The 24,558-nt window shown below is 58.6% G+C and overlaps 7 protein-coding genes across 7 annotated transcripts; all 7 read right to left on the bottom strand.

The window, feature by feature from the left end:
- Window positions 1-201: 201 nt before the first annotated feature.
- Window positions 202-1,857, bottom strand: LMXM_33_2800 (putative tuzin; the record flags this gene model as incomplete). The annotated part of the gene is made up of 1 exon (XM_003878789.1): window positions 202-1,857. One exon carries the CDS (start codon window positions 1,855-1,857, stop codon window positions 202-204), a length of 1,656 nt encoding a protein of 551 aa, XP_003878838.1.
- Window positions 1,858-6,087: 4,230 nt separating this feature from the next.
- LMXM_33_2790 (conserved hypothetical protein) lies at window positions 6,088-7,890 on the bottom strand (the record flags this gene model as incomplete). Its single annotated transcript, XM_003878788.1, has 1 exon — window positions 6,088-7,890. One exon carries the CDS (start codon window positions 7,888-7,890, stop codon window positions 6,088-6,090), a length of 1,803 nt encoding a protein of 600 aa, XP_003878837.1.
- A 1,086-nt stretch (window positions 7,891-8,976) lies between these two features.
- Window positions 8,977-9,498, bottom strand: LMXM_33_2780 (putative 40S ribosomal protein S19 protein; the record flags this gene model as incomplete). The annotated part of the gene is made up of 1 exon (XM_003878787.1): window positions 8,977-9,498. One exon carries the CDS (start codon window positions 9,496-9,498, stop codon window positions 8,977-8,979), a length of 522 nt encoding a protein of 173 aa, XP_003878836.1.
- A 1,754-nt stretch (window positions 9,499-11,252) lies between these two features.
- On the bottom strand, window positions 11,253-13,142 carry LMXM_33_2770 (calcineurin-like phosphoesterase-like protein; the record flags this gene model as incomplete). Its single annotated transcript, XM_003878786.1, has 1 exon — window positions 11,253-13,142. The coding sequence occupies one exon, from the start codon at window positions 13,140-13,142 to the stop codon at window positions 11,253-11,255; it is 1,890 nt and encodes a 629-aa protein (XP_003878835.1).
- A 3,825-nt stretch (window positions 13,143-16,967) lies between these two features.
- Window positions 16,968-17,999, bottom strand: LMXM_33_2765 (conserved hypothetical protein; the record flags this gene model as incomplete). Its single annotated transcript, XM_003878785.1, has 1 exon — window positions 16,968-17,999. One exon carries the CDS (start codon window positions 17,997-17,999, stop codon window positions 16,968-16,970), a length of 1,032 nt encoding a protein of 343 aa, XP_003878834.1.
- A 2,657-nt stretch (window positions 18,000-20,656) lies between these two features.
- On the bottom strand, window positions 20,657-21,559 carry LMXM_33_2760 (conserved hypothetical protein; the record flags this gene model as incomplete). The annotated part of the gene is made up of 1 exon (XM_003878784.1): window positions 20,657-21,559. The coding sequence occupies one exon, from the start codon at window positions 21,557-21,559 to the stop codon at window positions 20,657-20,659; it is 903 nt and encodes a 300-aa protein (XP_003878833.1).
- Window positions 21,560-22,585: 1,026 nt separating this feature from the next.
- On the bottom strand, window positions 22,586-23,869 carry LMXM_33_2750 (methyltransferase-like protein; the record flags this gene model as incomplete). Its single annotated transcript, XM_003878783.1, has 1 exon — window positions 22,586-23,869. The coding sequence occupies one exon, from the start codon at window positions 23,867-23,869 to the stop codon at window positions 22,586-22,588; it is 1,284 nt and encodes a 427-aa protein (XP_003878832.1).
- Window positions 23,870-24,558: the final 689 nt, after the last annotated feature.

Raw genomic sequence — 24,558 nt, 5'->3', positions numbered from 1 at the left:
AAAGGAACATCACCAAAGAGCAGGGGATGCGCGCAGCAGCGACCCCGTGTGCGCGCCATGGGGCGAGGAGGGCGGGGGTGCCAGTCGCAGCACGCGAGGCCGCACCCACATCAGTGCACACTCCCCTCCACCCCGGCACCCACGCGCTCGCGCAGATACACCACCCGCCCTTCCCCACCACCTCCTCATCTCACCGCGCGTCTACCGCCAGCAGCACCGGGAGGCGGAGTGGAAAAGCTTGTTGCGGAACAGCCACACATCCTGCACGGGATCGTAGAAGACTATATCCCTTAGCGCCGCGCTCCGCAGCGCCGCCGCGTCTCCGCCGGAGTGCTGTCCGTCGCCGTAGGGGAGAGCGGAGAGCTGCTGTAGCGCGAAACGAAGCTGCGGGCGGCCGGCACACGCCGCCTGCAGCTGCCGCATTGCTTTGAGCAACTTCTCATTCGCATAGTGTGCAGCTGAGACGCGGCGTTGATGTACGGCCGCAAAGAGCTCGTCTAAATCATTGCTGTTCGTTCCAATGATGTCTACAAAGTGGTTAAGACTGACGGCGTCGATGGTGTGCTGCGTGTACGCGAAGGCCTGCTCGCGGCTGAACGCGGCTATCATGCAGAAGTCGAGGCGCGGCAGCCCTGCGGTTGCCATGCTGAGCGACTCTATGGGCACCTCAATGGCGACATGGCACAGACGACGGTCGCACGCCAGCGCCACAGCGTCGTTGTACACTCGTTGAAAGCTGCTGCCTTCGCGCAACTTAAGTATGAGCAACGGTGTCTGGCCGTTAGTAGCCTTCGCTTTCCGACACGAATCTGCCACAAACTCCAGCAAGTCGCAGCACACCTCCACTCTGTTCACACCAAGCGCTTTGACGACGCTGCGCAGCGTGTCCTCGGTGCCGCGGATATCCACGTAGACAGCCGGTATTCGCTCCTTCAGCACGGCGTTGCGGCACAGGGTGCTCTTACCGCAGCCGTGAAAGCCAGTAAAAACAATGATTCGTGGATGCGCCACATCGAGCCGACGCAGCGCCTGCCGAACAGCGCTCTCCTCTCTGTCGCGCCGAACAAAGTTTTGTGTCATCGATGTGGTCCCTTGCAGAGTGCTGTGTTGGTGATTCAGCGTCTGCATGAGAGCCTTGACGGCGACCTTCAGCTGATGCTCACGCTGTTGCGTGCGCGAATTTTTTACATTCCACCCAAACGCGAAGGCAATACCCAGGAGAGCCATTGACGCGCTCACCACACCGCTGTACTTGGTAAGCTTGTAGCGGAAGTCCCGCTCCATGACCCGCTCCTTTAGCAACTGCCGCATTTGGCGATGGTGGTCTCTCTGCCATTCTGATTCATCCAACACGCGCATGCGCACCGCTTTGGGAATGTGTGTCAGGCAGTGCACGTCGGAGGCCTGCAGCAAGTACAACCTGTGCGCGCGCCAGCCGCGATGAAAAAGGACGCACGCAAAAGTCTCCTGGTGGGCCCTTCGCGCCACTCCGGCCCTGCGCAACCACTCCAGCACCTCGCGGTGCTCAGCGTCGCTCGCCAACTTGCCTCGGCCTTCTGAAAAGAGCACCATCTCTGTGGGAACAGCCATGTCGAAGCTGTTGTTGTCGAGCAACACCCCATACGTTCCGTTACCGTTGACGCGGACCACGACGCCGCCAACCACGGCGCCGACGTACTCCTCGTCCTTGCCGTGCTCAATGTAGACGCGAGAGCCGACCTCGATGATGGGCGACAGAAAGAGATGCTGCAAGTGAACGGCGTAGACGGTTCCAGCAATCTTGGACTTTATGCTGCCTTCCGCGATGGGGGCAAGAGCGGCGCTTGTGCTCTTCGCAAAAAAAGCATTCACCGCCATGCCACGGGTAAGGTGGAAGGGCAGCGGCGGCGCCGTCGAGATTGGCGTTGCCAAGGCGCACGCGGGCAGACCCGATGGCGCTGTCGGTGCCGCTCCAGAGAAAGCTGCGCGAGTGAAGTAGCAAAAGCCGTCATTGTGTGACAAAGCACAGCAGCGTACTGGTGCGCCGATGCAGTGGAGGCTCGACCTTGACTGCGATAGAACAGAGCGCATTGGAGCGCTGCGTCGCCGAGACGGTGCTCTTACGCACTGAAGACCAAGAGTGAGGGGTGCAGAGACAACAAGGAGTAATCATGTTACACACGTACCGCGCGCACCTCCCTGCGCATGCACACACATGTTTGTGCCTCTGCGTCTACAGCAAAGCAACAAAAGAGTTGAGGCACTGCCTCCGCAGCTCCGACGAAGCCACAAAGTGGCCGAAATCGTCCCTCGTTGTTCCCCCCCCCCTCTTTCCTGCTGATGCGTGTATTTGTGGCCTTGCCTTCTCCGCAGCAATGCAGCGATTCCGCTCTCTCCGGTCCCGACACGCACGCATCCACGGGCATCCGTGCCGTTGGCCTCCCTCCTGCGCACGCGAGTGCCCGTAGGGGCGTACGTATTTGGGTGGGTTCGCTCTATGAGGATGAGGGGGTGGGAGTGTGCGGGCCTGTATAAACCTCACATGTGTTTTCATCAGCGAAGAGAAACGACAGGAAAGGGCAAGAGAGGAGGGAGCACCGTTGTGAAGAAAAACAGCATAAAAAGATCCGCAGCCAACGAGAGATGTGGAGAGGAGAAGGGGGACGGAGGGAAGAGCAAGGGAGCAGCGAGCAGGCACACAAGTACACGAAAGAAATGACGTCAACATCAGGTTCGACGGATGCGGTGCATGGTAGGTGAAGCACTACCGCCAACTCGTGTATCTGGCTCTATTTTTTTTGTTCTCCTTTGCTGCTGATGCTGCGCTCGGCCTTGGTGACGTCCATAGCATCACGCACAGCGGCAACACCACCACCGTCCAGCCACCAACTCGCTGCCTGCAGTTGATGCGGGTGGCCTGACTAACACCGATATCCGGAGAAGCGAATGGACGCTAAATCGCATTCCCCTGCTTCCCTTCCCCTTCGAGGAGTACGTCAGCAGCAATCGACAGAGCACGAAGTCCGTGGACGCACACAGAAAGCCGAGTACCTGCAGGCATCTCTCAAGAGAGAGGGCACACGCACAGGTGCCTGCCTCTGCTCCTTCGTTCGCGCTGTGTTGACACTGTCCCATAGCGAACCGAAGGCGGCGGTGTGTTGAACTTTGTCCATAAAGAGTCCAACGCCCTGCTCAGTGGAGTAAGTAAATCACCTCGCTCAGTGATGGATAGGCGTGGCTCCTGTTGTGGCAGCCCTCCTGCTGTCCTTCATTGTGCGGCAACGGCGCGAGACGCCTCACTAGCGTTTTCAGCTGTCCGTCATCGCCCTACACCTTCTGCAGCTGACGCATCGCCTGGGCACGCTTAAGGTTCGTGTACGCCCACGGTGGCACGCAGTGCGCATGAGAGGAGGCAAGCAGCTCATCCACGCCGCTTCCCTTCATGCACACAGTGTCCAGAGAAACCTCCATGCCGAGAGCGGCGAGGCAATCGTGAATGTGCTCGTACACAGGCAAGATCGACTCAGGTTCGGGTCCGTGTTCAGACCCATGAGTGGCTGTCGCACGTTCGTCATCGCATGGCACTCAATGGCGCACAAAAAACACGCAAACGCACACCCTGCAACAACGAGGAGGGAAAAAAGTCAGAAGAGATACGATAGACAGATAGACAGAGATGGAAGCACACAAGAGGGATGACGGCACACAGTTTGTCGAGCACACAATGGTTCCCTATGTTGGCGAAGGCTCTCCAAAATGCGAAAGTGACCCAGTGAGTAGAGCTAATACTGGACAGGCACAAGCGCAGGCACCAGTACACGAAGAACATGAGAGCATAGGAGATTCAATGCCGAGGAAAAAGAGAGAAACGCACAGCCTGACGAAGAAGAAACCACAGAGCGAGCGGCACAGCACATCAGAAAAGAGCGAATAAAGGTTACCGATGACACTCGCCCAGTTACACCAACACGTCCACATAAGAAGCGTTTTCTGTTTTCCTCTGCCGCGTTCTGCCATACAGCATGGGTTCGCGCGCCGCTCCACCCCCCCCAGCCCTGTCACAGGCCCTCCATCGCATGGTGCGAGGCAGCCGCAGACACACGCACTTTGCAGCGAGGCCCCGACGCCCCCGTCTGAGAGCGCGGCCCCTGCCCTCAAACGCTACCCACACACATACAGCCCCACAGGTCGCCACACAGCAGCTCCTCCCACCATGCAGGCCGCCACCCCGGGTGCGTCCCCCCTCCGGGCGGGGCTCCGGCTCCCCACACCAGTTCGCAGCGAGGCCCGCGTGAGACGTGTTCGCATTGCGCTGGCACTTCCCCCATCACACGGATGGGTCACACCGGTGCACGGTCGCAGGCCGCAGCGATGCCACGCCAATCCACCACCTGGCCGCCAACAGGAGTAGCGCGACACATCGCACTCACCCTGTCAGCGCCAGAAGTGGCTCGGCATGGGCAGGGGGACATAGGAGAGAGGGGAGGGGTGCCGCTCGGCTCCCCCGCACGCAGAGAGAGCGTTGGTGGTGGGAGGGCTGTGCTGGACCCTGGGAGAGAGAGCACGCACAGACGCCTGTTCGCCGTCATCGGTGATGACGCCCGCCGTCAAGGAAAGCGAAAACAACAAGAGATGCAGGGATGGGAAAAGGCGCAACGCGAGGAGCCGCAAGGGTTGACCACGATGGAGACAAAAAGAACATAAAGACGCAGCAAACAACAAAAAAGTAAACTGCGGAGCGGACGGAGTCGCCTCGGCAGCGTCAGACAAAACCCATAAAGGAAGAAGCGCCCCGCAGGCCACCCGAAGGCACACCTCTGCAAGAGAAAAAGAATGAGCAAGAATAGGTGGGCGGCACCATCCAGCGCCGGCGCAGTAGCAAGAGTGTTGTTGTCATGGCCGTCTTGGGGTCGGTACGTGCGCACGCACGGACAAGCCTCCTTCAAGGAAAATGAAGGATAACAAAGAATCACTGTAGGTGTCTGCGCCTTTCTACTTGGCTAAACGGCAGCTCCGGGTCTCATCCTTGACCCTGCTCCTGTGTTGTGTTGCCATGTTGTACTCGATTCTGTGATGGTACATGCACGCGCAAGGGCGCCGCTGTGGACGCGCACGTGCCTCAGGGGTGAGTGTCCCTCCGAGCATATCAAAGACCGCGAAAGGAAGCGGGGCGGGAGAGGGAAGTCGCTGCAGAAGATTTTTGCAGGCACACGCGGAAACCGGAGTGCACAAACCGCGGCAGAAGAGCCTCGATTGTGAAGGTTTTCGTGCCTAAGTGTGTGTGTGTGATTGTGTCTCCCGTCGTCGGGACGCTGCTGAAAAATGACGAAATGCATTGAAGCGCGTGAGAGGCCGACATAAGCAGTGGAAAGAGAAAGGCCCGACGAAGAACAGAGCATTGGCAGCATCGCACTCAACACACGGCTACATGCGCAAACATGAAGCGCTGCACAACACGTGTTCTGGGCAGTGGCGGGCACACACGATAGCCGCTCCCTAGTGTAGTATGTCCCTCACTGTGTGCTTACAGAGGAGGGGCCACAGAGGCAGAAGCTGTAGGAGGTAGGACAAACGCAAACGTTGCCTTTACTCGTCACGCAGGATCCACCTACTGTCCAGTGATGCGCCCCATAATCTATAGCGGCGACGATGCCATACTCGCTTTCCCCGCCACCCATCGTCAGACACACACACACGACAATCGAGGTGTTCTGTTGCACTGACCGCCAACTCTTGCCTTTGTCACAGTGAAGCAAAAAGGGGGGAAATGGCATCCAAGAAAGGACTAACCGAAGCGCAAATGGCGAACAAGAGAAACCAAACGTGATACACCCAGACTGACACCCAGGCCAGCATCCACGCGCACACACACAGATAGAGGGCAGCAATAGCCTCGAGGCTGAAACGCAGGCGCACCAACGCTGGAATGGAAACGGGGGAGGGGGAGACGTGCGTTAGTCCCCTCTTACACAGGAATAACAAAAAAAAAGATGTGTGAAGGAGTGCGCAGTGTAATCAACATATAGCGTCCCTCACGCAGCGTTCCGCACGCCGCAGTGCAGCACACCCTATTGTGTCCCGTTGTCTCTTGCTCAATTGACAACCGAGCTAACTTCTCCAGCCAAACATCCACCCCTTCTTCGGTTGCCCAGCTGCTACAGACGCGCTCTTCGGCTCTGCCGGTATAGTTGTGGTCTTTGCGCTCGAACGGTCATCTGAATCTGCCTCGTCTACGCTGTCCGCCGGGTAGTCCAGGAAGGTCGACGCTACGTCAACAAACACAGGCTTGCACGGGGCTGCCTGGTAGTCGGGCGGAAAGCGCACGACTCCCTGCGCCACCTGAGTCGTCTCCTCATCTGCGTCGACCAGGTAAGTCATCAACGGAGTCGATCTTCGTGCATTGCCGCCCGCACCCATGGATGATGCGGAAAGCACCACCTCGGCAGCCCCCTGCATCAAGCGCTGTTCGATGTGCTCCTGCATCGACGCCACATGCTGACCCTTCACCTCCCGCAGGAGCGCCAGTGCGTCGCAGTAGTACGTCATCGCCGTCGACCACGCCTCTGACAGCCGCCAGCTCTCGCCGGTGAAGAAGAGTTGACCGGCCGAGCAGACAGCATGCAGCGCCTCCACGTCCTCACGCCCCGAAACGCCGGGCAGCAGCTCCATCTCGTCCACGCTTCCAGCCGCCGCCTGGTAGAGGCGCACCACTTCCAGTGGCGACACGTACTGCGTTGGCGCGACCTCCGCCCTCTTCTTTCGATGCTGCTGCTGCTTGTGCCCACGAGGAAACGACGACGGGGCCGAGTAGGCAGCGGTGCTCTTCAGTGTCCGCTCCGTTGCTTCGAAACGGCGGCGGTAAAGATCCGCCAGAAAACGGGTGCGTCGCAGTGTCTCCTGAGCCACGTGGAAAAGAATGTAGTGCACGATAAGCTGGTACTCGGTTTTGCCGGCGCCCTCTGGCGCCGTGCGCAGGTCCTGCCGAGCGTGTGCAAGCGCATCGTTGTAGTAGTTGATACGGCGGTCCATTAGATCGAGAACACGGTTCGACTGGCCCACCGGCACCACTCCGCGTCCTTCCTGCACCTTTGCCTCGCTCAACTCCACCTCCACCGCCTGGGCCTCGCGCAGCGCATCCTTGACCTTGATGCTGTAGACATTCAGAGTGCGTCCGTTCCACGACAGCTGCGACGCACCGCTCATCGGCACCACACTGTCTGTGGCCGCACCATCGCCGCTGGCGGCGACGAAAATCGGCGCGGGTCGGTAGGTGGTGGGGTCCTCGCCGAGGCGCTGCATGCAGTAGGTAACTCGGTCATCGAGCTCGCTCATCTTGCACGCGATCACGACCCACTGCGACTCGCTGCTATTGGAGCGCAGCGTCGCGTAAGTTTTGCGGGCTTCCAAAAACGCCTCCTTCGCCTCCCTGAACTTTCCGTGCGAGGCGTGGCAGCGTCCGGCGGTGTCCTTCAAGTACGCTGTGCACTCCTTTTTGACGCGGTCTGAGGCAACCTCCTTGGCTACCTCGTGCAGCTTCGAGGCCCACTTGACGGACTTGTTCAGGCGCTTGCGATACTGATCTTGCGGTGGCACACCACCCTTTGGCTTGTTGGCATCGGTGCCGCGCGACTCCTTCTTAGTCTGCAGCTGCACCTGCATCGCCTCCGCCTCTGCCCAACAACGCTCAGCATACAAGGCGAGCAGCATCAGATGGCGAACATCCGTCGCGTTCTGCGCAGTGACCTCCTTGTGCAAAAACTTCTTTTTGTCGTTCGACAAGCTCAGCTGCCCCCGCAATGTGGCGAGACGGTTCGTAGTGTAGTGGTGATAGCGGACATAGTCCTCGGCGCGGAGACCGTGCTGCAGCTGTGTTTCCTTGATAAAAAGCGTCAAGTCAAAGTCCAACGCCATGGTTCGGTGTGATGGCGGCGAGAGCGCAGCCGCGTCACTAGAAATGCGAGAGGTAAAGACAAGAGTGCGGCACGCAAAGATAGCCACAACGTCAGTGGCAGCGCCCGATACAACGAAAATCGGTGCGAAAAAGAAAACACACAAACAAAGAGGCGCCACAATTCGTAAAGAAGTCACAGGAAATGTCTGCACGGGCACGCACACGCTCGTGCTCAGGGGCAAAGGCACTGATCGGGCTTGCATGAATAAGTGTGTGCGTGTGTGTATCGATGGCGCGCGCGTTCAGATGTATCGTCACACCACATAAAAGCAGTCGCAGGACGGGAAAATTGTACCCCGGGCATTTAGGTAACAACGAAAGAAAAGAGGGTGCTCGTAGTGCGGAGAGGTTGACAGCCGAGAAGCGAATTTCTGTTTGGTTGTCGCTGCTCGCCCCATGAGAGCAGCACTTCAGATTGGCACCCGCTGCACGCTGGCAGAGAAAGAAGAGGAGAGGTCTGGGTGACGAGCGAGTTCACCACCACAGCGGACAGATGAGATCGTGAGTGGCACCTGTCGTATCAGGGTGAATCACCGCCTAGTCCGCGACACCCGTCGAGTACTCCGTATGGGCGACCGAGACTCTCGACCAATACGCCAGCTCTGATTGATGCAACCGCACACATCCGACATCGGCGATCACACAGCCAAGAGCACTTCCGCTCGTTGATATTGTTCTTGTTCGTTGGAAGGTGTTGTGGGAACTGTATCCCCAACAAAGCGTTGGGAACAAGGGGAAAAATGACACGAAATCAAGCAAAAACACGAAACAACAAAAATAAGGGACGAATCAATCGACACAGCGCACCTGCCAGACGAACCAAGAAAGCCCGCGCTCTGCCCTCACTCTGCCCTCGCTCCGTTAGTGTGTGCCCGTTTGCAAGCGAGACGCGGTGGGAGACGCAAGGAAAACGAGAGCGAAAACCTCTCCTCACGTTCCTTTGCCCCGTCCCCCACCCCTCCCTCTGCTGCTTCGCCGCACATGCACGCGTGATAGAGAGATACGAGAGACAGCGACAGAGCGGCTACGCTTGCCCAAGAATGAGGCTACTTGCTGGCACCAAACTTGCGGATCTGAACCTGGAAGGCCAGGGAGTCAGCGAACTTGTGACCCTTGCGTGTCAGGCGTTGACCAGACTGCGCACCAGGCTCCACGAGGCCGAGCTTCGTCAGCGACTTGCAGGCCCAGTGGAGCGGACCGGTAGAGGAGGTCACGGTGTGCTCGGGGCGGCTGCCGTAGTTCTTCTTGTTGCCGAAGCGCTTGCTCAGGCCACCGTAACCCACGCCAGGGCGCAGGTAGATGGCGCGCAGGACGGCGGCGCAGCGGATGTAGTACCAGTCCGGGTTCTGCGGCGCGCGCTCGCGGCCGTGGGAGCTCTTCATGATCTCGGTGCAGTTCGGCACAAAGATCTTGCCCTCCTGCTTGAAGTGGCGCGCCGCCGTCTTGATCCAGCGCCAAGCGCTGACGTCCTTCAGGGTCGCACCCTTCCTCTTGCCGACGCGACGGATCTTGTTCTTCAGAGCAGCCATGATGCAAGATGGATTTGTCACCTTTCTAATGAAAAACATACGAGCCGGCGAGGGCACGGATGTACGTGTGAGTGGGCAGGAATTTGTGCAACAGACAGCAAAAGGACGGAGCGCGAGCGCGAGGTTAAAACAGAGGGGTGAGGATAGCAGGAGTAGTCAGAAGGCAATGCTCAAGCACTCACACGCACACACACACAGACACAGACACAGACAGACTGCCAGTCGCCATAAGTACACCAGCAGCGCTGCAAGACCAACAAGGACGATACCCTGAAGGAATTATGCCTTCCCTCTCCCTTGTCCACGCAGCTAGAACGTGATGCAGAGGTGAGCCTGGAAAATGTGCTGTTCTGTACACTGCGGAACACCGCATGCTTAGAGCGGGTGGAGGAAAGTGGGGTGGGTTGCCTCTCCCATGCGACCTTCAAGACACAGCGGAGAGGAACGACAGAGAATTCGACCTACCTGGCATACCGTCACGAACCGATGCGGAAAGAAATACAGAACGAAAAAAAAACCTCCAGCACGTGCAAGCAGCGTGCACTTCAACGAACGTCAACACCTCAGAGGGTGCGGGGGGGGGAGAAAAGCCGTGCTTGTGTATCGCTCTCTTTTTGTGTGAATGCCGCAGCTTGACTTATCCAGGTATATATATAGATGTGTCTGTAAACGTGCATATATATACATGTAACCCGACACACACACACACACCAGATGTACGCAAACGTCAAGTCCACTGGTTGGAGGGATCTGAATGTATATATATAAAGAAAAAACCGTTGCGTCCGTTGGAGGGGGGTGGGGGGCATGTGAGGTGCACAAGCACTCCCTCGATAGGACCTGGTAGAAGCAGGCATGGAATATATAGATAGATAAATAGAAGACACGATGTATTTTTTTTTCAGGAATGATCGCGTCGAGTACTACTGCAGCGAGGCAAAATCTGTGACTGTTCGACGCTCTGTGACCGAGCTCCTCTTCGTGTGTGCGCCCGCGCAGAAACTTAAGCCGAGGGACTCACCTTGGTTGGCGACACAGGTTCCTGTGCACGGAAGCTTCTCTCCGTTGGCTCACGTACTCTTCCCGCCGGCAACCGCTCTCCATCTGGCTGGTGAGAGCGCGAAGCCGAGGTAGCGCATAATGCAGAAACGATGGAAAGAGAGGCACTTTGGACGGTCTGCACCGACGGTGGAGACGGGTCGGGTGCCTCCCCGGGCGGGGGCAGGGATGGGTCGGGCAGTCCAAACAGCTCACAGAAGAACTGGTAGAGGGGGACTGTGAAGGCGATCCTTGCAGCGCTGGCGTCGGCAATTCCGTGACGATGCTGTTCTTCTTCCAGACCCGGGCAACACCGCAGACGCTCGGGGAACTCTTCGCAGCGGTGGTCACGCACCGACGGCACGACTTTTTACAAGATCGCCGACCCCGTTGGATGGGGTCGAGGTGGACCGTGAACGAAGCAGGTCCGGTGAAGGTGCTGGGACATATCCTGCGTTGCAGCGTTTTTTTTTCGGGGGAGGGGGAATCTTCAGAGTCCTGGGTACCCCATTCTCTAAGAAGATGCCTGTGCGGTGTTGCTGGTGATGCTTCCATACGTGGAATAGCAGCCCAGATCGCGAGCGATAGGCAGGTGAGCACAGCTGAAAAAAAAGCGTTCGATCAGCGGACGCGTAAGTGGGTGATGGGGCCGCGCGTGACCAGGGGCCCCTTGGGCAAGTGGTATGGTGGGCAGACACCCACAAGCGCATACACACGTGCACGCAATGAGCACATATCCGCCTCACACTGTCACGTCAGATGTCCGGCTTTGCAATGCTGCCAAAGTATGCCTCCAAAATGGGATTGTTCACAACATTGCGGTCACGCAGAGGAAAGGCCGGGCAACGTGGCGGTGCGCCGCCAGCCGCCGAAAGGTTGCTTCCACTCTTCCTGTGCTCAAGTTTACCGAGGGTCACCTTCGATCCACCAGTGGTGAACAAGGCACACTTGTAGCTGTCGTACACCTTGAATTCGAGCCGAATCGATTCACCAGAAGCCTGTGCCGCACCGCGAAGCATCGCGATGGCGCCTTTGTTGCCGTTCACGCCGCAGTAATTAGGGGCGGAGAACAACGTTACCATCAACCCCTCCTGGGACCACTGAAAACCAGCCTTGACGCACTGGTGAGCGCGCATGATAAAGTGCATGCGCTGAGACTTGCCGTACTGAGCGTTCCTCGGAGGTGCGGATCCGGGACACGAGCGCTTCTCTTCCTCGTCATCCTTGCTTCCTTCCGCCCGCAGCGAGGATGGCTGTGAGGCGGCATAACCGCAGTTGGCGTCGAGAAAGCGGCGCGTAACGTCCATGCCGAAAGAGTAGCCGCACCCGCGCACGTTCACGTGACAGCCTGTCCCGTGGTCAGATGGGTCGGACCACAGGAGGCCATCAATAATCTGGTTCGGCTCCCGCGTTGAGGCAGTACTGCCGTAGATGCCCCGAGGTGACCGCTCCGGACTGCTCGTTACGCTGCAGCCGCTGCTCAGCGGTGACGTGATTGTTTCGCACAGTCCGGTCCCGTACGTCTCGCGCTTGAGGCGATGCAGCTGCGTAATGCGGCGCAGAGTGGGGCTCAGCCCCCCGTGCGTGCAGAAAAAAGACCCCGCGCAGCAGCAAACGACGGCTGCCAGCGGGAGCCAGCAGAAGGTCGCGTTGAACGACATCCACGCGTCCGCATCGGTATCGGCTAAGGAAGAGTGTACCTCTGCGCTGCTGTTGTTGCTTCGGTTGCTGCCAGAGGTGCCAGGAAGATGGGTAGCACATTCACCTTCAAGGTGCGAAAAGTGTTGATGCGAATTGTGGCACTCCGCTCCTACCGCCTCCTTCGCAACGTTTATCGGCGAGCGCTGAATAAGGGAGGAGCAAGCACCGTCGCACCCCGGCTCTACGACAGACATGTGGTCATGGGCATGGTGCGCCATAAAGAACTTCGCTCGACACTCGTCAAAGAAGCCGTACAGGCGGTTAGTCTGCGCCTCCTCGTGATTGCCGCGCAGGAGAAAGACATGCTGCGGGTACTCGATTTTGAGAGCCAGGAGGAGCACAATGACTTCCAGCCCGCGCGGGCCGCGGTCAACGTAGTCGCCGAGAAACAAAAACCGTATGATCTTTCCCGCGTCTTGCCCAAAGCCGTGGCTGTCGTCGTGGTGGCGCGGCACGGCGGTGCTGGAGGACACAGGTGCTAAGGTTGACGACAGTGTCGGGGTGGCAGCGATTGGCAGTGGGGAGCTCAGTTCACCGCTGTCATCCTCGCCATCCATGCGCTGTCCCGGCTGTGTAGCCACCTTAGTGCCCTTTCGCGACACTGACGCTGACCTGGCCAGCTGCACTGACAAAACGCTGTGCAGTAAGTCGTTGAACTGGCCATGAATGTCGCCTACAAAAACAAAATCGTCCGCATCACTCACACAAAGGTCAAGCACCGTGGGTTCCTTCGAGAGAATGCTCTTGGCATCCTCGCACAGCTCCACCGCCTCCATCGTCCCGCCGCGCAGGATGTCCATAATATCGATGTTGTCGACGTAGGAAGAGTCAGAGTAGCCGGCAAGGAGCTCTGAAATGACTCGGGTGTACTTGCCACGCGCGGGGGGGACCAGATTTGGGTCATACAGGTAATAGAGCACATCGCTACTGTCAAACCCGTACATCTTGGCACTGCTACAGACAGCAGGTAATCCTCGGTGATGATCAGCTGTGCCCAGCACTCTTTACGGAAGCAGATTGTGTGTTGCGAAGGTCTCGACAACGACTTCCCTTGCTGCTGTACCGGGTGGTGATAGGCTCCCTGATCAGCAAGGGCACACACGCACGCACGCACACCGCCTCCGCTTTCCTTCTTTGTACGCTTTCTCTTATCTTTGCCACTTTACTTCTCAAGTGAGCAAACCGCTTAGTAGCGACCGCGTCCACAAGGACAAGAACAGGTAAGTACGATCACGAGGAAAGTAAAGCTGTGGGCCACCGAGTGCCATCGGCGAACTTCTTGGCGGCGAGGAGAGAGCGCCAACGCTTATTGCAGCTCGGCAAGGGGGTGAAGCACCAATCGCAGAGGGGAGAGAGAAAGAAGAGATGTGTGTACAATGAAGGCATTGTGTTTTTTTTAAAGTGTGCATTCTGCCATACAGCATGGGTTCGCGCGCCGCTCCACCCCCCCCCAGCCCTGCCACAGGCCCTCCATCGCATGGTGCGAGGCAGCCGCAGACACATCCACTTTGCAGCGAGGCCCCGACGCCCCCGTCTGAGAGCGCGGCCCCTGCCCTCAAACGCTACCCACACACATACAGCCCCACAGGTCGCCACACAGCAGCTCCTCCCACCATGCAGGCCGCCACCCCGGGTGCGTCCCCCCTCCGGGCGGGGCTCCGGCTCCCCACACCAGTTCGCAGCGAGGCCCGCGTGAGACGTGTTCGCATTGCGCTGGCACTTCCCCCATCACACGGATGGGTCACACCGGTGCACGGTCGCAGGCCGCAGCGATGCCACGCCAATCCACCACCTGGCCGCCAACAGGAGTAGCGCGACACATCGCACTCACCCTGTCAGCGCCAGAAGTGGCTCGGCATGGGCAGGGGGACATAGGAGAGAGGGGAGGGGTGCCGCTCGGCTCCCCCGCACGCAGAGAGAGCGTTGGTGGTGGGAGGGCTGTGCTGGACCCTGGGAGAGAGAGCACGCACAGACGCCTGTTCGCCGTCATCGGTGATGACGCCCGCCGTCAAGGAAAGCGAAAACAACAAGAGATGCAGGGATGGGAGAAAGCAGAGATGGCCACACCCGAGCAGGCCAACTCGGAGAAGGAGAGAGAAAGCAGCGACAGAAAACACGAGAAAGAGCGGGTCACGTCGCTTCAAAGAAGCGTACCCAACGGAGAAAGGCGTACTGCTGTCAGAAAGAGAGAGCGGCGCGCGCACAGAAACCATAAAGTGTAGAGGTGCGAGAAGGAAAAAAAAGGCTAGAAGGGAGAGAAGAAGAGATAGAAGAGGCACCGTCCGCAACCACATGAACACGGGCACAGAAAGACGGTGGGGTGGAAAAAAAAAGGCGGCCAAGTCTCCGTCACGTCACTTCCTCTTGAGCCCTGCTCTCGTGTGGGTGTTTTGCTTTTTTTTCGAGCCAGCGTTTGCGAGGGCATGGAGAAGCCGGAACTCAACACCGGCGTGTATGAGTGCGGAAGCACGGACACGTGTGTGTGTTGGAAACGGATATGCAACGTGGTTTTTATGCACCGCTGCCAACAAAAAAAAACGAGAAGACATGGTGCTCAAGCGTCGCCGATCAAAGCCAACGGCATCCTCTTCACACACACACACACACATACAAGCAGACAGAATACGGTGTCGCAGCCGCAACATACAGCTTACCCAGCGACAAAAAAGGTGGCACCCACGGAAAGGGAGGTCACCAAGACACAAACGTGTTTCTTGCGCTCCCCTTCGTTTCGTGCCGCTGCTGTTTTTTTGGGGGGAGGGGGACGCCCTCTCGACATCATCTTTTGCTGTTGATATCTCGTTGGTGCTGCTCGCCGTGCGAAAGGGCGAGCAGAGCGTGCGAACACGACTTTTCAGCAGTCCGTTACGATCGGCACGCGATGTGGGTGGAGATGGAAATGAAGGCGAGGGGGGGGTATCAGCAAAGCGATAGCAGAGAGATGTTAGAGGCGCTGAGGATGAGTCGAAGGAAAGCGGCAAGAGAGGCTCAGCGGAATGCTCTGGCGACAAAGGTGGCAGCGCTTTTAGCATGCGCAGCTGTGTCGCATGAAAGCAGCCGAGTGCCAAGACGTCAGCTCATCCGTTGACCTTCAACCTCTACACACATCAACGCCTCCGTCAAACGAGTGATCCCCGCGCATGCGTTTCCCGTGCCCTCACAGTTCGGGAACAGCCATTCACGCGAAAAGCTAGCATAAGGCGAAGGGAACGAGGGACAACGACAGGGGTGGCTCGTCCATCGCTTCTTGACGAGCGAGCGTTCCAACAGATTCACTGGGAGAGAAACCAGGAATAAGTGCAATAAAAAGTGGTACACAGGACAGAAACCGGTAAACACACAAAAGAAATACACACACACGTGTATTCCGGAAACAGGAAACGCGACAGCAGCACGCCCATCCAGTTCAGGGACAGCCTCCCACACGCTGAGATGACTCCGCCACTGGAAAACGACAGGGCCACACAAAGCGGAACGGAAAACAAAAATAATGAAACGAAACAGGCGGTAGCGAACAGAACGGAGGTATCGCGAAAGAAAGTGGAGACTACATGAAAACGAGTATGTCATACTGTACCGCAGCAGTGGGGGAAAAAAACGCACCACCCCTTGCGGCCTGCAACTCTCATTTTCCTCACGTTTCCTCCCCCGCTCATCCTCCACATTCCCTCTTGTGCGTGCCAGTGCTGCCCAACAGCACCCGTCGTGCATCAGCTCGTCATTCAACCCGCCAGCTCAAAAACAAATCACACAACAACCCGCTCAGAGTTTGCTTTTCGTCCTCAACAAGTCATTCCTCCACGAACACGTCGACAAATATACGAATTCACAGACAGCTCACACGCCTCTGTTGCACCACGGCTACATCCTGGTCGCCATGGACGCACTGCCTGCCGTTCCATCGGGCCCCATGCGTCGTACCGGCGCATCCTGTCCTTGCTCGTCCCTTCCTCGGGTACGTGCTGCGCGGTGGGCGCCACACGGACCCGGGCGGGCCGCATGCCTCGGTCAACACGGGCAGCGTCCAGGGTCGCGCCTTCAGGACAGAGGCAGTGGCGTCAGTCGTCTACGTAACAGGCGGTGGCATCCGTCAATGCCGGACGACCTCAGGGACGATGCCGGCCAGCCGCAGGTCAGGGTCCTGTGACACCCTGTGCTCTGCCTGCATGCCACGCCGCTCCCACAGTCACCTGAAGCCGCTGCATCCCGCAAATACGGTATGGCGACTCTTCACATGAAGTAATCGACCCCACACCTGTGCATATGCCCTATTGCGTAAGCACCGAGACGCCAGTGCCGTGCCGCTTTTTTCTTGCTGCGCCGGAACCCTCCAAACCCGGCAGATCAAATGCCTCGCAGGTCTGCTGGGGTGGCATGCGTCTCTTGCACAATGCAGACATTCATCGAAGCTTTGCCACGGAGCCGGGCCCACATTCACTACATCGCGCAGCCCACGCACAAAAAAAACAGTGGGTGGACGCGTATATTCGCTGAGCCGTCGACACCACTCGTAGTGACTTCGCACAAGCATCATCATGCCCGCAAGTCTCTTCGGCACAGCGCCAGCGCCAGGCCCACACCTGTCCTGCCGACACCACAGGTCCCCCGCCAGCCGTACCCGAGGGCGGGCCTGCAGGCTGCTTGGCTCCTCCCCCTAAAGAGTGGGCACGGGGCGCTGAGATATCACGCACGGTGGCGCCCGGCACCATCCGGGCAGGCGCGTAATCTCAAACAAAAAAAAGGATACAACGCCGGATAAGCAGCGGGCGTCACAAGCCGGCGAGGGTCTGAAGAGAGAGAACCGAGACACGCATCTGCGTTAGTTGATTTGGTGAGAGTCGCAGCTTCTGGAGGGGGACCAGCGGAACCACGCTAGGCGTGCCCTGCACCGCGATTGCGTTCGCCACTCTTTCAGAGCACAGGGAAGGGGAGCGGGTATAAATGCTGCTAGCACCGTCGCCCTCGTCTACTCTTTCGGCCTCCTCCTCGCCCGAGTGAGTACGTGGTATCTTCTCTATTTGTTGTGCAGCAGACCGTGACGCGGCCATGGTGTCTGCATTCGGGCCAGATGGCTCGGTGAGAAGCAAGAGCTCCGTAGGCAGCACGAGAGGTCCAGAGCTAGCGTCAGCTCCGTGCATTGGCAAGTGTGACGACGATGACGACGGGTCCACCCCTGTTTTCGGTCTAGTTGAAGTCGCCCTGTCGCCCCGGTCGCTATATTCCGTTGACGTGGCGAGCGCGCGAGCCTCCAGCTGCGCGCGCAGCGTGGTGTACCAGAGAGCCTTGGAGGACCCAGGTTTAATGCCGCACAGAAGAAGAAGATCGTCGTCGGTTAGCCCATTTTCGGGGGCAGACGTCACCGCCTGTGGGGATGAGTACATGCGCGAAAGACCTACAGTGACCATGTCGCTCGCTTGGCGCTGAGCGTGATGCGAAGGGCCGGCGCTATGGCTGCAGTGCCCAATGCTATTACCTCGTCCTTTACCAGAGGGAGAGTGCCGGAGATGCTCGCGAGCTTCGCGACTATCTTCATCTGGAGTGGTGCCAGAAGAGCCGTGTCGGGGCTGCCAGGCAGCATTCCACCCTCCTACTCGCTTGGGTGTCGACAGTACAGCAGGGACACGATTGCGGCGCACCGGTGCGTCCGCTAGCGCAGCCGAAGGTATTCTTGCAGCGGCACCGACCACCTTCAAGGTGGGGCAACACTTACGCTTTCCGTCAGCATCGATAGAATGCGATTCGTCGCGCCCTCGCATGGAAGGGACGCGCAGAGGGACTTGTGCAGCAGACTGCTTCACCATTGGCGCCGCATCTGAAGACAGCTGAGGATCTGAGCCAGCTAGGTTTTGCTCCCTCTACCGAAGCGTGAAAAAAAGAGGGGTGAGAGCAGAGCTTGGTGCAGCTCAGAGCCCCAACTAAGCTGGACTAGAGCTTGGCTTTTAGGTCAAGCGAGCTCGCGTCAGTCGAGCACACACTAGCACACACAGAGAGAGCAAAAAAAAGGATTGAGTACCAGGCAACGGCACAGTGAAGCAGGGCTATAACCAGGAAGAACAAAAGAGGCGCAGGTTCGGGAGTCGACGACACAGAGAGCGAAACGGGCAAACGCAAAACGACCACTCACCCCACAGGAGGAAACGACGGAGGAAAAGCGGGAAAGCGAAACGCGGCAATTAGGGAGACAGAGCGAGCGAGCGAGCGAGCGAGCGACAACACCGGCAGAAGGAGAGCACGCCGACGAAGTCACAAGCCGCCAGGAAAGCCGGAAGGGGAAACACCGATGGAGACGCCAGACCGTATCAGCGACACACACACACAGACGCCGACAGACAAACGAGACTCAGATAGGCTAACGCGGGAGCACGAGCAATATATATATATATATCGTATCTGAGACGAAACATACACAAGAAGCACAAAGAAAAAAAAGAAATGCCGCTCGTGGGAACGGGATGAAAGGAAAGTGCAAAGTAGTTCGAGCAATGTTTCGCTTTTGCAGTGGTGATGGCCGTCGAAGAGTGCTGATGGATTCGGTGTATTTCCGCCGTTGCTTCTCGTTGTGTTTGCGTGCACCAAGGTTGCGATGGGTGCTGCAGAGTGGCGCGGAACGCAGGTGATGCGCCCATGGTGGCGGTGGTGGTGGTGGTGAGTGATCGCGTCACTCACCCGGTAGAAGGGGAAAGGAGGGTGGGAGTAAAAAAGGGGACTCAGCAGCGAGAGAAAATGAGAGAGACGAGCACCGCCACGACAGGGGGAACTCATTGCAATATGTGCGTTCTGCCATACAGCATGGGTTCGCGCGCCGCTCCACCCCCCCCCAGCCCTGCCACAGGCCCTCCATCGCATGGTGCGAGGCAGCCGCAGACACATCCACTTTGCAGCGAGGCCCCGACGCCACCGTCTGAGAGCGCGGCCCCTGCCCTCAAACGCTACCCACACACATACAGCCCCACAGGTCGCCACACAGCAGCTCCTCCCACCATGCAGGCCGCCACCCCGGGTGCGTCCCCCCTCCGGGCGGGGCTCCGGCTCCCCACACCAGTTCGCAGCGAGGCCCGCGTGAGACGTGTTCGCATTGCGCTGGCACTTCCCCCATCACACGGATGGGTCACACCGGTGCACGGTCGCAGGCCGCAGCGATGCCACGCCAATCCACCACCTGGCCGCCAACAGGAGTAGCGCGACACATCGCACTCACCCTGTCAGCGCCAGAAGTGGCTCGGCATGGGCAGGGGGACATAGGAGAGAGGGGAGGGGTGCCGCTCGGCTCCCCCGCACGCAGAGAGAGCGTTGGTGGTGGGAGGGCTGTGCTGGACCCTGGGAGAGAGAGCACGCACAGACGCCTGTTCGCCGTCATCGGTGATGACGCCCGCCGTCAAGGAAAGCGAAAACAACAAGAGATGCAGGGATGGGAGAAAGCAGAGATGGCCACACCCGAGCAGGCTTGCAAAAAGGACGGTGCACAGACACTGCGAAGGTGTCTGGATGGGAATGGGAAGAGCACAATCGGAAACGACTCTAGGAGAGAAGGAAGGAAACGTCAGACCTCGTCGCAGACCACGACCCCGGGACGCGGCAACAAGGACCTGTTGTGATCCCGCGGTGGTGCTGCTTATCCATGACGTAGAGTACGAGTGACCCGCAGAAAGCGCACTTGCTGGAGATGCAAGTTCCTGTGCTTGTGTGTATGGAGCGGGAGCGTTTCAAGACGGCGGTGGTGAATGTAGAAGCAAAATCGGGGAGAACAGCGTTAAGCATGGATTAGAGCGAGTGAACAGAACCGGGGCGGTTCTCCAGGGCGGTGCAGGACGTTACAAAGGGCATAGGGACACCATCACCGTACCCCTGAGACGGCGCCATTGTTGGGGAGTGTTCACAGAAGCGCGGACTACGTCAGCCGTCTGTGATAGCCCGCTTCCGTCGTGACCATTCCTCTTCGCTACCACCTTCAGCGCCGCCATGCAGAGGTGCCACTACAGGGGGTTTCTGCACTCGTCAGACTCCGCGGTTTGGCGTGCGTGTCTGCCTGATCTAATTTGTCCCTCGATACGCGGGAGTGGTGCGCCCCAATGGGGGGGGGGGCGCTATCCTTTTTTTCTTTCCTTCGTCCAGTGTTGCTCACAGAGCACACTTGCCGACTCAAAACGTCGGACGCGCACGCGCACGGACAAGAATGACGCTGTGCTTATCCGCTAGTCTACATCTTCTACCTTTCGGCCTCTTCTTCTTGACGCTACGATTGCATGGCTGCCAAAGACGCGCGCAGGCACATACACACTCCAACCTCTGCACCCATAAAAGTGACAAGTCAACTTGCATGAGGAGAAAAAGGAGAAGTTCCACCCCTGACGCAGAGGAGAGGGAGAGGGTATACCGTCTCCGCAGGGACGGTGGAGCTGGGGCGCAATCGTCCTTACCTGTCTCTCATCCTTTGCAGGCCGTACACTTTTCGCTTCTTTTAGCCGTCCTCTTCGCCCTCCTCGTCCTCCTCCTCGTCCGCGGCTGCCTGCTTCTTACGCTGACGACGGGCCTCCCGGCGCGCCTCCGCACGCGCAGCCCGCGCCTTCTCCCGCTCCTCTGTGTCGTACGACCGCATCACTTCGTTGCGCACCACCACCGCGTTTTGCAGCACCTGGAACCATTTGATCCAGTTCGCCCCTGACACCTGCAGAACATCCGTTTCCGCGGTCACATCCTTCGGCGCGGCAGCGTCATTGTAGTTCGACAGCATCGCCGAGTACCGCAGTGGCTGCCCAGTAAGGTAGAAGCGCATTGACGGCGTGCTACGCACCTCTAGCAAGTTCAGGAGCTCCTTTAGCTGGTGGTGAGCCTTCTTATGCAGAAGCGCAAGCTCGTGTGCGGTGGGCTGCTTGTTGAGCAAGCTGTACGCAGGGTCCGCAGCGACCAAAAAGTCGACGCACGTTTCCTCCTCCATGCACGCGCAGACGTGAAAGAAGCGCGTGTGCCGCCGCTGTGCCGCTGTGTCGCTATTGTGAACGAGGTGCTCCTCGATATCGCGGTAGAAGTGACCAGCCCGGGCGCTGTGCCCTGCGCCACCGTCGGCCTGTGAGTCCTCCTCGTCGCCGTAACCGTCATCGCCGTCAGCGTCAGCGTCCTCGTCGTCGCTTTCGCCGCCTTGATTGCTGCTGGTCTTGTCGTTTGGGCGAGCCGCCTTCGGGTACGGGATGCGGCGAATGCCGCAATGACGGCATAGAGTGCTCGTCACCATCACACAGCACAGGTTTGCCAGGTCTTGTGCAACCTTCTCCTGGAAGTCCTGCACATTGAGTAGCATCGTGATTTGCTCCTGCGGCAACGGCTCGGCAATGCTGCCCGCCTCGGACCCGTCGTCCGGGTTCATTGGGAAGAAGAAGGGGGCAACTAGTAGACGCGCGTGGTGAGTAGACAGGCGCACCGGAAAGCCTGGATTAGCTTCCCGAGAGGGAGGGTGTACGTGTGTGCGGGCGTGCTTTCGTGATGTGGTGCGCTTGGAGAGTTCGATGGTTGCTACAGAACTGCCCCGCTGAGTGATGGAGACGCACAAGAAGCGGAGGAAGAGGGGGAGGAAAAAAAACAAAAAAATAGACGGCATGAAAGCATGGGCACCGGGGCGGCGAAAAGGCAAGCACGTGTGTGTGTGTGTGTGTGTGTGTGTGTGTGTGGTGTGTGTGTGTCTAGTAGGTTGCACAAAACCCCCACACCTACCGCAAAAGTATCGTATGCGCACGAAAGAAAAAGAGAGACGTTTCGGCGTACTCAACAGTACGTGCCTCACTTGCCCGAGCGCCTCCACGCAGCGGAAGCGGAAGCATCCATGTGGACGGCGTACGCTCAGAAGGCGCGAGCACATCCCACCGTCAGGGTAGACGCCGAGTAAGAGAACAACGAAGGACGAACCACATCGATGTGACACACGGACCACAAGGGAGAAGCGAAAAAAAAGTACACGCGTACACGAAGTAGGCAGCAAGATGGTGCAGCGTGTGTCAGGACATGCCCTCCCAGTCTCTCTTTCGCCCTCATGCCTGTCACGACGGTAGACTCGTGGTACTGCTTCCTTCCTGGTTCGTGCGGCTGTGGAGACCGCTTACATAACACGGGTGACGCGTCCGCGCCAGTCATCCCTGCCTCAGACACGAGCACTTGCGGATTAGGGAGAAGAGGCGTCCCGGGCCGTGTACCAGATATACACACACACGCACACAGGTTGTTAGCATGCAGCGCGAACAAGAAACGCAGCGCCGATTAATCGAGTCAAACAACGGAAAACAAAACAAGTGTCAGAGAAAGTTGACCACAAAACCGAAACGCCGTCTTTCGCACAGCTCTTCGGGGCTGTGCGCACCTCCAGCGACAAGAACGGCCCTTCCCTGTCCCTCTCCTCGGCTCAAAACCGAGGCTTGCGCGGTCGCATCGTGTACTTGGTGTCTGCGGTGGTCTGATAACCCCGCCGGCGCCTCTCCTCTTTCTTGAGCAACACCCACTCGCGGGTGCCGGTGACGGGGCGGTTGTCCTTGCGACGGCGCTTCTGCCCGTGTGCAGAGGAAGCTCGGCCGCGCTTGCCGTGATGGGCGTCCCGCCCTTCTACGCGAACACGTTTGCGGCTATTCGGGTTATGGAGTCTGTCGTCGTCCTCGTCGTCGTCCTCTCCGCTGCCGTAGTACTCCTCGCCATCGTACTCGGAGTCGCCATCGCTGCCGTCGTCATCGTCGTCGCCATCGCCCTCCACCTCGCCTGTCAGGGCCGGCGGCGGCACAAACCCACCCTGCACCTGACCCGCCTGCAGCACCAGGTAGTACTTCTTGGCGCGCGCCGAGTGGGGGAAATCGACGACGACGCCGCCGTCGAAGCCGCACTTCATGGCAGCTCGCGTAATCATGTGCACCTGCTCCGGGCTGCTGGGGTAAAACTGAAAGATGGCCTTTGCGCCGCGACGCAGCGCATTGTAGAGAGACTGAAAGAGCGCCATCAGCCTTCGTTGTGGCACCTCGCCCCTCTTGGTGCTGTGGCATAGCCACTGCAGCACCGAGATGGAGATGCAGCCGTCGAACGTACCAGGGCGAAACGGCAGCCCGGCGCCAATGTCGTTCTGAAGCACCTCCACCATGCGCGGCCCTGACGCCGCGCCACCCGCGCCGCTACCTGCCGCTGCCCTGCTAGACAAGTCACTGCTCGCGCCGTCATCATCATCTCCGTCAGCACCTTTTCCCTCTTCAGACTCGCTCACCTCCTCTTGGTCATCCTCAGAAGTGATGAGGCCCCATTTCACATGGCTGGTGTCGAAGCGGGCATTGTTACTGCTTGTCAGGCACGCTTCCTCCGTCTCCGCCGACTTTTGTGCCGCACTCACGTCGTAGTAACTCAGCTCATCCTCCTTGGCAATGCGCAGCATGTCACGACTGATATCGACGCCCATCCACACGTGGCCCTGCTCCGTGAGCACGTCCCCGCTCAAGCCGCTACCACTGCCTATGTCGAGCAGCAGGGCCGAGCTATTCACACCGGCGGCTGCCGCCGCGTCGTCCTTTGGCAGGTTGAGCAGCTCCAGCGCGCGCAGAGTCATGTCCCGCTGAATCTTGCGCACACGTGTGCTCACAGTGTACCTCCGTGCCTCGGAGGCGTTGTAGAACACCTCCGGCGGGTTCTCCAGCTCTGGACGTGGGGCCGGCATCCTTGGTATCTCTTTTCTCCTTCGTGCAAGGCTAACAGATGGACCTGCTCCTTGTCTTCCCGCTTTTTTTTGCTTGCTGCGGGGGTGCTGAGAGCAAGTGGAAACTCCACGCGTGCACGGAGCAGCACCAAACAACAGCAAAAGCGTCAGCGACACCTGTGGTGGTACGGCATACCCCATAGAGGGAGAGTCGCGCGTGTGTGTGTGGGGGAGGGGGGGCCAAGGCGATGGAAGGGAGAAAAAGGTGAGCACGTGGGAGACCACAAAAGAGAAAGGAGTGGAGAACAAGGAAGTACAGTGGTAAGTATCGATCCCGATCACACTTGATAGCAGGCTTCGAGGAGGATTCAAAGCCCTCATCGACGCCCAACACAAGCAGATGAACTCTGAGAAGGACGGAAGAGTCCTGTCCACCAGCATCGGTGACGTGCTTCCCCCATCCGCGTGGATTCCACGCACCGCACCCGCTCGAAAAAAAGCGAGCTGAACGTGGGGGAATCATGCGAACGAAGGCACATGCGATCATCGACGCCACATGAAAAACTGGAAGTGGTGAAGAGAGGAGCAGCGGAGAAGGAGGGGCGAAAAGGGTCAGAGGATTCCCACCTGCCCACCGTGCCACCAATCCATGCGTTCCGAAGGGATAGGGCCCAAACTCTATCCTTCGTCTTCCCTCACTTTTCGTGAGG

This window comes from Leishmania mexicana, chromosome 33, assembly GCF_000234665.1.
Source record: "Leishmania mexicana MHOM/GT/2001/U1103 complete genome, chromosome 33".
NCBI lineage: Eukaryota > Euglenozoa > Kinetoplastea > Trypanosomatida > Trypanosomatidae > Leishmania > Leishmania mexicana.
This window is presented reverse-complemented; position numbering and strand designations above follow the sequence as displayed.